The 12,273-nt window shown below is 41.6% G+C and overlaps 2 protein-coding genes across 2 annotated transcripts; both read right to left on the reverse strand.

Moving 5' to 3' along the window:
- Nucleotides 1-1,052: 1,052 nt before the first annotated feature.
- On the reverse strand, nt 1,053-4,742 carry LOC115397801 (transmembrane protein 17A). Its single transcript, XM_030104263.1, has 4 exons — nt 4,514-4,742; nt 3,769-3,875; nt 1,567-1,680; nt 1,053-1,373 (listed from the first exon to the last, which is right to left on the reverse strand). The coding sequence occupies exons 1-4, from the start codon at nt 4,638-4,640 to the stop codon at nt 1,053-1,055; spliced, it is 669 nt and encodes a 222-aa protein (XP_029960123.1). The 5' UTR covers nt 4,641-4,742.
- Nucleotides 4,743-5,956: 1,214 nt separating this feature from the next.
- On the reverse strand, nt 5,957-7,791 carry selenoe (selenoprotein e). The gene is made up of 4 exons (XM_030104927.1): nt 7,684-7,791; nt 7,384-7,460; nt 7,023-7,101; nt 5,957-6,192 (listed from the first exon to the last, which is right to left on the reverse strand). The coding sequence occupies exons 1-4, from the start codon at nt 7,789-7,791 to the stop codon at nt 6,049-6,051; spliced, it is 408 nt and encodes a 135-aa protein (XP_029960787.1). The 3' UTR covers nt 5,957-6,048.
- Nucleotides 7,792-12,273: the final 4,482 nt, after the last annotated feature.

The following is a 12,273-nucleotide window of genomic DNA, read 5'->3' on the forward strand; positions in this document are numbered from 1 at the left end:
CACAGACCACTGTGATAATCATTAGTCCACTAACAAAAATTTGAAATGTGATAACTTGCCATGTATGTGATAAAAATTGAAAGTGAATTCTGCATAATAAGTCTCTTCAGTGAATGAATATGAAAACTACACCATCCAAAGTATTTTCGATAAGCAAACTGGATAAAAGCTGCAAAAACAGCTCTTATTTCCAAGAAATACAGCCTTATTTGTGTATTATTACACAAAGGCTGCAGTTACTGCATTTTGAAAGGATTTTGTTAAAATGCGACTCGTTAAAGTAATAATTTAATGGATTACTGGCAAAATGTTAATATGATAATGATGAGAATTATGGCATTATATTACATTTAAAATGGTTAAAATTATTCCATTATTGATTGCTACAGGGCAACATTAGATTTGAAATACATTGCATTTGTAATACAATAAGCTTGGAAAACTTCCAACAATAAATATAAAAGAATGGCCTCAGGGCAGGCCAGTGTATTTTGGATGGAACTCAGTCAAGCTGTGGTTGTTTTTAGCATGAATGGCTCCGTTTGTTTAGAACTGGGGTTTTGAAAATATGGCAGGATGACCCCACTGAGTTTCTTAGTCTTCAACAGACATACAAGAAGAAGCATGACTCTTCTTGTGTTGTTGAGATGCTTCAAACTTGAACTTCCTGAAACTCATTTTAATATGAGTAATGGTTGTGGCTGTTCACCGCTGTGGGTCGCTGAGTGAGACTCTTGACCCCCCGCTGCCCTGTAGCAGCCCGCTGCTCCCAAAAACAGGCAAGGATTTCCCCATGGGGGATCAGTAAAGTACATGCAAATAAAATATACAAAAAGTACCAAAGAAACACATGTAAACTCCAAGAAGAAAGGCGACCAGTAACATGCAGCAAAGAGAGGTTACAACCCCAGCCTGTGCTGAAGCCAGCACAAATGCAAAAGGAAACTGTGAGTCAACATCACTAAACACACTATTGACACTTCTTAATGCTAAACGCCGCACTTTAAAATGATTACGTTGAAACAAAAATGCTTGCATGAAGTAAAGTCGCATTAATGGTACATGTGGTGAATGGGTGACACAGGCAGCACGCTGCGCTGATAGGAAAGCCCGTAGACGGGACTCATGCCCGCGCGGTGGAAATGCCGCCCCGCGCCAATCTGGCGCAGATGGAAGAGCAGAGTGAGCTTTCGGGTCATGGTCCTGAGCGCCAGGAAAGAGGCCACGATCTGGGCGAGCAGGAAGGTGAGGTAGAGGGAGTGGACGGCTCTCTCCAGGGGCAGGATGAGGATCCCCTCGTCGGTCAGGAAGAACAGCAGCACCGGCAGCTGGAACATGAAAGACAGGAGCCAGAAGGCGGCCAGCTCTGGCACCTGATGACAGGGAGAGGACGGCAGAGGGAGAGTCTGCCTTAGTGCACGCAAGCAATGCAAAAATGGAGGACTCAGACATCCAGTACACACACTCGACAGTGTTTACTCAAGCAGGTAGAATGTGCTTAAGCAGCTCTTTCCTCTTCTCAGTCCATAAAGGAGCTTTGTGAGTGCAGATGCGTGTTTGAGTTACCTTTTCTTTAAGGTTGCCGATGTAGCCCAGATAAAGCCGGATTACTTCTATGAGTGTGAGGAGGACAATCCCAGTGATGAGCAGAGCCTGGTAGTACCCTGGAAGATAGGGGTACTAGAGAGAGACGAGAAATCGAGCATTTATATGTTTAAAAATATCAGATTTCTCAGGAAATCAATAATCTGACTGAGTTAGGAATATATCAAACTCTGTTCAAAGTTTCTCTGAAGAAAAGAAACAAGACTGAAGTTGAACCTTGAAGGATAACTGCATGATTATATTTTATTTGAACCACTAGATGGAGCTAAAGTTACAGTTTATCCACTTGATGCACAGCGTTTCATGAGCAGAGAGTAAATTTAAGGCAGAGTAGATTTCCTTTGACAATAAGAAAAAAAAATGAATAAACGCTTTGAACCGTGTGTGTGTTTGTGTGCGTGTGTGTGTGTGTGTGTGTGTGTGTGTGTGTGTGAGTGTGAGAGAGAGAGAGAGAGAGAGAGAGAGAGAGAGAGAGAGAGAGAGAGAGAGAGAGAGAGAGAGAGAGAGAGAGAGAGAGAGAGATTAAAGCCTTTAATGTTGATGTATAATATATTCTACACATTTTTAGCCATCTCTGCTGATTACAGATGGAGGCTGGATTCACCCTAAACAAGTCGCAATCAATTACAATCACACACTCATGTTCACAAGCTGATTTAGTTTTTGCCCTGTGGCAGGAAATAACGGTACAAGGAGGAAACTCATGCATACATGCACAGGAAGAACATATAAACTCTGCTCAGAACGACCTCAAAGTCCTATCCAGAATCGAACTGGGACACTCTGGGATGAGAATGTTAGCCGCTACACTGCAGTGCGGCATTATTAAAATTGTGGTTAGGAATATTATCTTGACTTGCTCACAGTTTCTAAGAAAGTGTGCTGGGATGTTTTTGCAATAGAGTTTGAGAACTGAGCATAACTCGTGTGTGAAATTCAGCAAATTTAAATCCTCCTGTCACTTTATGTAATCTCGACTACATGATGTTGAAATACAGCCTGTGTGGAGATCAAAGCATCAAATCCAGAGCTGCTTTTCTATGCACAAGATAGTTCATGGTATTGCATGTTTGCGGTTTTTCTCATCTCCTGAGAATTACTATTAGAAGCAATCGCTCTCCTCCCTTATGGCACTGCGCAACCCATATATGCCAACAACCACTGCACATATTTATATAAGATGAAAAACTAAAGTTTTCCAAACCAGTGAACGATCCACATGACTGCTTTAAAAAATGTTAAACTTAAAAGCATGGGTGTTAAATATAAAGTCCTAAGTCTGTATGGTAACTCAAAAGAAAGTACAATTAATGTGATGGTGATCGCCCTTCATGTATAAATGTGTGCACTCTATTTAAACCGTTGAAGACTAAGAAAAATAAATTATCTATAAAGCAGTATCTATAAAGTTGTGTGGTGTGAGTGTGAAATGTTTGGGTTGTGTGTCTCTGTAACTTAAGGAAGTGAGGTGAGTGAATCTTCGCCATCAGGCTTTACTGTGTGGCCCTGCTGGCCATCACAGACAACAACAAAAAATAAATACAATTCAGTAATTTCTTGTGTTAATCTGTTTTAAATGTATTTCACTGACAGCTTCAAAAGCTGTCAACCAACGTTGTCCTCTGCCTGACAGGAGTTACAGCCTCAATATCTGACACAATGTTGCTCCAAGACGTGGGCAGGGCAGGATGGAGAATTAAACCATCATTCTGGGATTAGAAGATAACTTGTTCTACCAGCTGAGTCACAGAGATCAGCAAAATTTACTCTGAGAGAAACACAAAGTATTAAATTGCAACAAAGTGATCACATAAAAGCCATATCACTGAAATCCAATGAAGATTGCAAAAACGTTACTTTAGACATATTGATGATTCTGGTTTTTCAAAAAAAAAAAAAAAGTTAACTGGCAACATCTCACCTGCATCCATTATTTTGAAGGACGTGTTATTCTATTTCTCCACTTTTAAAATAAGTTTTTTTTTTGTTTTTTGTTTTTTTGTATTTGTGCACCATGCGGCTTTATCCCTCCCCTGTGGCTGGTGAATGACTCCTCCTGCTCTCACAGACCAAACATTTTGTGACTTTCTCTCCCTATCTCTTCTTTTGACTTTCTTCTGTTTTTCTCCCAGCACTCAGTCGGCTGGGAACACTTCGCCTTACCTTTACTTCCAGCATGAACACAGCAGAGAACCACCAGCAGGGGAAGTAAAACATGTTGAAGTAGAGGAGCATTTGAAGAGGAAGGTGGGAAACCAGCTGGTTGACCACTGAAACACACACACAAACATATAGTTATGTTTTAGGGGTTGGAGAATTCAAGGACAGTCTGTAAAAACATGAACATAAATCCGTTTTTATAAACTATTATTTGGGCTCTCTGAATGCTTGATTCCTTGTTCTCTACCAGCAGTTTGAAAAAGGTGACTGAGACTCTAAAGTAAACTCACATGAAGATATTTGGGAAGTGCGTATCTACCTAAGTTGGCTTTAGTAGCTTGAATCACAGTAATTAGCACCAAATATCACTTTCAGAAGGTCTGAAACGGATTCTGACAGAAAACAAATGAGCTATATGAGAAGCTTCCTTGACAAAAACAATACAATTCACAAGGAAAAACATTTTTCTGAGCACAGTGTTAATTTCAAAGTTATAGAAATACATAATTTTATATAAAGCCCTTTTTGATCCTTTCTCTGTATTTTGCTTATTTGCTTGAGAAGATGCACTGTAGGTGTGTTCTTTCTCAGCCTGTCTGAACCCTGTCATTATGTCGTGGTGTCTCTCCCTCTTTACAAGCTCACATATGCTCCGTAAAGTTCCAGTGAGTGCTCCACACCTTCATTACATTGACTTTACAAGCCGTAGCGGAACAACAACAAACCGCCACGGAAGCCAGAAACTAACCGGAGGCGTCCTCCTGCTGCCGCTTGAAGTCGCTGTCTGCCGTCCTGTTGTTGGTGAACACAGAGCCTCCCATGTAGGCCAGGCCCATCTGCAGGTTCTCAGGAATCGGAGAGTAGAACACAGGCATTGTGGGTAGAGATGATGATGACCGAGCCAAGGAGCGGGGAAGTGTGGCGGTCCGAAAACTGTGCCCGTGGTTCAGTGTCCGTGTCTAATCCCCATTGTTTAAAGTCACACAAATGCACAATTGTAGGCACAAATGTCCGCGTGCTGGGAGACACTCCTGCTAATCAGATTATTGTGCAGGAGGCGGGCGGAGGATTAGGCTGAAAGAGCGGCATGGCGGTTCGTCACTTAGAGGCCATCTACGATGTTCACTGAATTTGCTCATCCAATTATGGAACTCAATCTTTTCAGCTCTCTAAAGACTGGATCGGTGATGCACACACATGTGCTGCTCTGACCTGGAACTGGACACAATGTAAATTAGAGGAAATCATCTCAAAACCCACATTTAATTGAGGGAGACAATCTGGAAAATGTGCACATCGCAACACGATGATGATGTGTTGTTGCAATAGTAATCCTATTGAAGTTGAGACAAAGGAAACAAATAAATAAGAAAGTCTTGTTTTTGTAAAGAAAATCAGCAAGTGGAACAACTCCCAATGTAACTATCCATCTTTGAGGTAACTTTATTCAGCTTGTGGTTGCAGGGAGCTGTGGAGCTAGACTGGGAACATGTTGGCCAGACACAGAGCACACACCCAGAGGCAGACAACCACACACTCATATTCACACCTACTTGCAATTTAGAGTCACTAATTAACCTCAAATGTTTCTAGACTGTGAGAGGAGGCCAGAGTGAATATCTGTAAGCATCCGTTCTTTCTCTAAGGCCAAGAATAATTATGGAGGACAAATGTCCATCATGTACTTTATGCTTCTCCCCATTTTAGTTGGTAAAAGGTTGAATCCTCTGTGACTCTAACTTGGATAGAGTTGGTATAAATTATACATGAGAGAGAGAGAGGGGGGGGGGGGGGGGGGGGGGGGGGGGGGGGGGGGGGGTGGGGGTGAGAAGGGGGGTGGGGTGTAGGGTAGGGGGGGGGGTAAGGTGAGAGAGCGAGAGAGAGAGAGACACAGAGCTTTCATGCAGTTCTTTACTGGATTTTCTTATATTTTCAAATTGCATTTCATTGAGAGCAGTTATTAACCTTTATTAATGCTGTCAGGATACTTTGGTTTTTGTTTTTGAAAGAAGAAAAAAGGAGAACAAGGAATAAGAAGAATAACTCCACCTTCAAAATACAAGACAGAAACAGTGAAGGCATTAACTTTATAGTTGTTGTTTTTTTTTAATATTATTCAAGTTTATGGAACAAAGAGACTGATACAGTAGTGATTAACCCCCCCTGTCCCCCAACATGCGGGTCTTCAGAGTGCAGCCTGGCCTTCAGGGTCCCGGCCTTGTGGCTCCACCCGTCATGGATGCATGGATGGGTGCAGAAGCGGAGTGTGGCCACCAGGGGGCATCACAGCTCGTCCCTGGGGGCTCTGAGGGGGAAGTGCTGGAACTCTTCTGGCACCTCTTCCCCTTTCTGGGACCTCTTGTAGAAGCCCAGAGAGTCCAGCAGGCTGCTGATCTCGTCTGACTTCATTTTCTTCACAGGAACCGTCTGACACACACGCACGCACACACGCACACACACGCACCCAGACAGGAAGAGAGGCATATTTTTATGAGGGCATGTGGTTAAAGGTCTAAAAGCAGTAATGCTTTGTAAATTATATGTACATTTCCTAGATTTTTTTCCTATGTTTGCATGATGTGTTGTACTGAAAAATGATTTTTCTTTCTTGAGTTAAATCATGCAACTGCTTCTGCTGTAGGACTCCTGCACATTCATATCTTCACTTTTTCAGCCTTTAATCATTTAAAGCCAATTTACAGCCACCCACGATAAAAAAGCACAACAAACATCAAACTCAGACTTTGACAAAGGAAGAACTCCCACAAAAGATTTAGTGGAGAAAATATAGGATAAAAACTATAAAGGCTGCAGCAAGGCATGAAAGGACTCAAACTTTAAATCAGGCAGGCGCACAGGCAATTCATCAATTTTATTTCCAGGGGTGGATTTAGTGCCTCATGCTGCCACTATAACTGGAACACAATGACAAAAATCCATCTGTGGGAAAGGTTTGGAAGCTTTCAATTCAAATTCATAACATCATTCATATCAAATATCTCGCTTCAGTGCAAAAAAAGTATTGCTCATCTCTCAGAAAGCCCAATTTATGTGCTTTTTATCTGTTTTTACTGTCTCGCTCTTTCAAGCGCGCCCCCTCTACACGTCTCGGTATCCGACAGAAAATCTCGATATCAGATCAAACAGTCTTAAAACTTCCCCAACCGAGTCTGTCTTCCACGTTCTGGCACTCTGTAGATAAACTCCATCACAGAACGGAGGAGGAAAAACATCCTCCCCCTGAGTGCACGTCTCACCTTTACAACCTCGTCTTTTTCATTATAGAAGATCAGACGGGGCTTCTTCTCCTCGGATGAGTCGTATTCCAAGTTGTGGCTGTACGAGAGAAAAGCAGATCAAGGAGGAAACAACAGGTAGTTTGGAGGAGAACAAGGCGTATCCATCTGCTTTCACTATTTTTAGAGGCACTTTGCAGGATTTGAGAGTTTTGGAAAGCTCACAGAGCTGGCACCAAACACGGCGACTTGGCTGGGAGCTCTGTTTTTGCTTATAAAGACAGAGGTCATGAGAAAAATCACTATTGTTTTTATAAAAATGTGCTCAAAGGTCACATCTCTGAAGAAATAAAGAGCGGAATGAAACGGAGAGGAAGGATACTATAAAGCCGATCGCTCTATGATGAAATGATAGAGCTCGGGCAATTTCTTTATGGATCATCCGACCACACTGGGAGCCTGCAGGGACGACAGACAGTTGTTAAAACAGCATGACGAACAGCGTCGTTCTCTGCTTGATCAAAGCTTCCAGAAATAGGCTTCATATCTCAGCAGAATACAGTCATCCAGTCATCTCACCGACAGACTGGTAATAGATCCCATCCTGATCACGGGTGGGTTTATTCTTAGACCTTTATAGATGGAAAACTCTTTGTTTTGATGGGATCCACTGGGTACTCACCATTAGTTTGGCCCTGGCTATCACAGGCTTCTCTTCCTTCACTGTGTTGTTGCTTGTCTCAGACGCCCGGGCAGTCAAAGCAAGCGTGAGCACCAAAAAGGCCCACATGTTCATGTCTATGAGTGCTTTCCTAAACTCTAACTATCAATGAGTGACCTTTTAGTCCAGCAAACGGCTTCTCAAGGTGGGCAAGACCATGACGGATTCCCACAAGGGGAGCAGTGCCCACCTGAGTCGGACCGCCCTTGTCTCTCTCATCATGTTTCCCTCATTGGTTCTGAACAGTGGGAGAACCGAGTCACTGGTTTACCAAAAGGTCCTCCAATGCACATGGCTATAGAGCTGTGTTTGATATTTCAGAGGTCCTTAAAGAGGCCCCCCTGGCTTTATGGTTTATAGTTTCTTCCACATCGGATGCTGTTGGGGGTCAGCAGAAATCCCCGCACATCTGCGCTCTTATCAGTTTTTCCCATGCAGTGCGCTCGCAGGTGGCCGATTGTTACTCAGAGTCCCGAACGTTCTCATCAGACAAAAACTCAGCCAAGGTCGATTCATCAGGCAAATTGTGTCGCTTTTGCTTAATGTTTTGGAAAAGCTACTTTTTTTCCATGTAGTATAAAAAAGGGTGATGTTCATACCACCTGTGTAAATACGGTGTAGATCTCAGAGTTTGGTCTGCAAGCTAAAAATAGAAGGAATCAGATTCTATGTAGACACAGTAAGTCCATCTGTTCTGCCGCTGCCATGCAGCTTGATGGAATTTCCTTCTCACACAAGACTGACCCAGTTATTGTTAGTCAAATATCAGAACGCATAGGAAACCTTTATTCCAATGTCAAATCTGAGAAAATTTCAATGTTGTTCACTGACAATAGCCGATTACGATGAGTGGCATGGACTAACGCTGTAATCAGGGATGAAACTAATGGGAGTGTATTGTCTCACAATGTTAAACTCTGAATGTGTAGATTCAAGTTCATGTGGAAGTAGTTTCATTTTCAATGATATGAGTTGGAAACTATGAGATTTCAGATTTACATTGTCTTTTTTTTTCAAAATTTATTTGAATTAGTTTCAATGACAATATTAGGTTGTCCCGTTTACATGAACACCAAGCAAAGCCATTGAATTGATTTTTGAGTTTATATCTACCATCTGAAATTCCTCTCTGCAAATTTTATCTGTATTTTCTGTTAATTTCATTCTGTCACATCCTCATATTAACTCTAAAGCCCGTGACTTGATTGGAAGAGGGGATCACCAGCTTAATCAGGGGGTTGCAAGCTTGACCAAGACACAGAAAGCCAAACTGCTCCGAATGCATGGCAGTTGCCGCCACTGGTGTGTGATCAGGTGAATGTGGTTAACAGAGTGAAGGACTTTCGAGGACTGCTCAAGTGTTGAAAAAGTGCTTTATAAGTGAGACCCATGTACTTAGTAATATTTATATTTAACTTTCTTTTCGATTAATTCTGTGTGGGGTAACACTTTAAAAGAATTTAACTCTGGGATTAATAAAATCATTATATTATATTACACTATATTATATTATATTATATTATATTATATTATACAATACAGGCACCAAGAACATTATCCTCATTACATGAATGTCTACAGATGTTGCTGGTTCCCCTGGTCTCTGTGGTTCAGAGATCAGTGGGGTCCATTATTAGATTCACACATGTTGAAATGAAATATAAAGCAGACATGGGAAACTACCAATTGCTTTTGAGCTGCTTGCTCTTGTGTGTTTGTGGGAATGTGTGACTCCTACAGTGTTTGGCGTCACAATAACATTTAAGGTGGCTGTGAACAGAGCTGTCCTGCCCAAGCTGTTGTGAGTTTTTTTTTTTTTTTCTTCTGTCAAAGCAAGTGAATCAGGTCAACCGAACTTGGCTGGAAGTCTCAGAAGAGGTTTGGCCCCTTCAAAGTGGTGTCATTGATTCATGCTGTTCCCTTCAGTCGACTGGGTGGTCTATGAGGTGAAATGTCTTCCAGTACATATATCCAATCCGAATTCTGCCTTCAATAAAATCAGTGTGTGGTGCTTTGTGGGATTCAACAACATTAATGTTAACTTTTTTATATTGGCTAAATTGTTTAATGATCTAAATACAATGCTATGTAAGCTAACTGAATAGAGTTTTACTCTGTGGATACGCTCACTTACTCTCACTGCATGAGCTGAATTACGTGATGCATGGAGTGAAAGAAAAAAAGGTTTTGTTGAAGAACTGAAGGTAGCTTGAATAGCAAAACAGGGACCACAAAATAAAGGTAAGATGGAAAATGGTGAAAAAAAAACTGCTAAAACCTAGAAACAAAGCACATAAGTAAAAGAAGTCTTTCGTGCACATTCACACCATCATCTACATCAGCAGAGTTTTTTTTTTTCTTACATGCACCAGATTCTGATTTGAACAATATGATGAAAATAAAGGAGCTTGAATATTTAATTATTCAGTACTGTTCTCTGCATGCATGAAAGCTGCAGCATTTTCCTGCATTGTTGTTCCTGCGATGACGGTCATTTTCCAAACTTTGCTGTTTTCATGTGACTCTGATATTTTCCAGAAGATCCTTCTGGCGGTAACAGGGAGCGGATGTCGAAGTTAGCTGAAATACTTTCGATATGCAACTGTCGTTACTGTTCCACTTGATTTTTTTTTTTTTTTTTTTTTTTTTATGATTTCAGTGAATGCTGTATTGAAATATCTCTATAGTTCATAATTTTGCTCTAAACATTTTGTTGACTTGTACATTGGGTATGCTAGAGCTTAAACATTAGTGTCATGACAAGCAGCAAAAAAAAAAAAAAAGAAAAAAACTCCTCTCTTTCCACTCTTCCACCTCGCTTTCTGCCTTCTCTCTTTTCAGGAGCAGATTTCATTCCACTGTGTCAACACTCCGCGAGAAAAAAAGTTCATCGGGTCACCACGAGAGGGCACGCACGCACACTTCCTGGCAGTTTGGCGGGTAAAAATGTCATCCCGAAATTTTTGCCACAGACAATTATGTTTCTAACAAAAATAAACCATCCCTGCCTGGAAGGCTGAGGCTGAACCCTCTTGTTGTCTGTGTGCTTTTTGCAGACGGCCTGCCTGCGCTGGTTGAGATTATGTGTCGAATGGCTGTTAAAAACTGCCCCCTCTTTTAACAGGCAGTAAATTTGCAGGCTTCTCTTGCATCTTGAAGTTGTCGTCCTGCTTTCTCACAGACTTAAGCTGCTGGAGGAAGAAAAAAAAAAAGCTGAGTTGATGTTATGAGAGAGGGGAGTGGGGGTGGGGTCCTTGCTCTATATGTGCGTGCCATATGTGTTCACGATCAGCATGTTTCGGCTTACATCACGAGGAGAGCGCCAAAAAAGGGGGGATGTTGTTATTAATAATGTGCTGACAAAGGGGAAAGGCAGTCGTCTCCAACCATGGGGCCGTGCAGCCGAGGCAAGGATGATGAAAACACTCGTAGCCACTTTTTCCAGTAGGAGCTGTGTAAATTGCAGCGCTTGCAGCTGGCAAAAGATCAAACGGTGAAAAACACCTCGCTGCCTCCTCCACAGAGCTTGTTACAGGGACACACTCACTTCCTGTTTCTTCAGCGCACCGGATGCTGCCTGTCAGCCAGCGGGACGACACTCTAATGCTGATGTTTATGTGTTTTCAGTATGATGGATGAAAACACAGGTCCAGTGAGTTACCAGATTTATCTGTGACTGTTTGCTGCCTCGGGGTAACTGGAGGTAGAAATCCTCCTCCCTGTCTGTGCTCATAAAGAGGAGAGAAGCAGCAGTGGAAGCCATGCGGGGGACTTTCAATATTACAATGAGCTGAAGACAGAGGTCTGCATCCTCTGTGACCAAGAGTTTCTGGAACTTCACACATCAAACTTGTCTGGAGTCATCTTCAGAATAATAATTCCATTTTCAACCACTTTGTGTTGCATTTACAAAAATTCAGAGCTGAGATATTCAGAAAATCTGTGTGATTAAATCAAGTTTCTTATTTAAAAAGAAGTTATGTTACTTCATACCAGCGCCACTTTTTCACCACAGCACTCATCTCACCCAAGTCAATGAATCAAGTTAATACACATAATTTCATGGCAATGGTTTGAAAACAATGGAGTAAGCATGCAAGGCCATGAGTTGATGATGCTCTTGGTTGTCTTTCTCGTGAAAATACACATACAGGCCAGGAACAACATGCTGTAAACTTGAACCATGATGAAACACGGACTTTCGATTGGACAAACCACAAAGCTGGACAGGTGACTGTCAGCTATAAAACTAAGAGGTCCCAGGAGAATATGGACAGGGAGTCATTCCACTCTGAAAACGATCACTGTTTTAAGTATATCCACCACCCATTGTACATGTTTGTCCACTTTATCATCGTACTGACTAATGTGAATTCATTCAGCAGTTATTTCCTCCACACTGTTCAGAATGCTGATATCCTACATCTGTTATTCCAAAAAAAAAAAAAAAAAAAAAAAAAAATATATATATATATATATATATATTATATATATATTATATTATATATATACATATATATATATAGTCTGGAGGGTAGCATCGTTGTGTGA

The sequence above is a fragment of the Salarias fasciatus genome, chromosome 12, assembly GCF_902148845.1.
Source record: "Salarias fasciatus chromosome 12, fSalaFa1.1, whole genome shotgun sequence".
In the NCBI taxonomy this organism is placed as follows: Eukaryota; Metazoa; Chordata; class Actinopteri; order Blenniiformes; family Blenniidae; genus Salarias; species Salarias fasciatus.

Coding starts and splice junctions, on each gene's coding strand:
- LOC115397801 (XM_030104263.1), bottom strand. CDS start 4,640: ATGCCTGTGTTCTACTCTCCGATTCCTGAGAACCTGCAGATGGGCCTG. Junction 3,876..4,513: donor GCAGCAGGAGGACGCCTCCG/GTTAGTTTCTGG, acceptor TGTGTGTTTCAG/TGGTCAACCAGCTGGTTTCC. Junction 1,681..3,768: donor TGTTCATGCTGGAAGTAAAG/GTAAGGCGAAGT, acceptor GTCTCTCTCTAG/TACCCCTATCTTCCAGGGTA.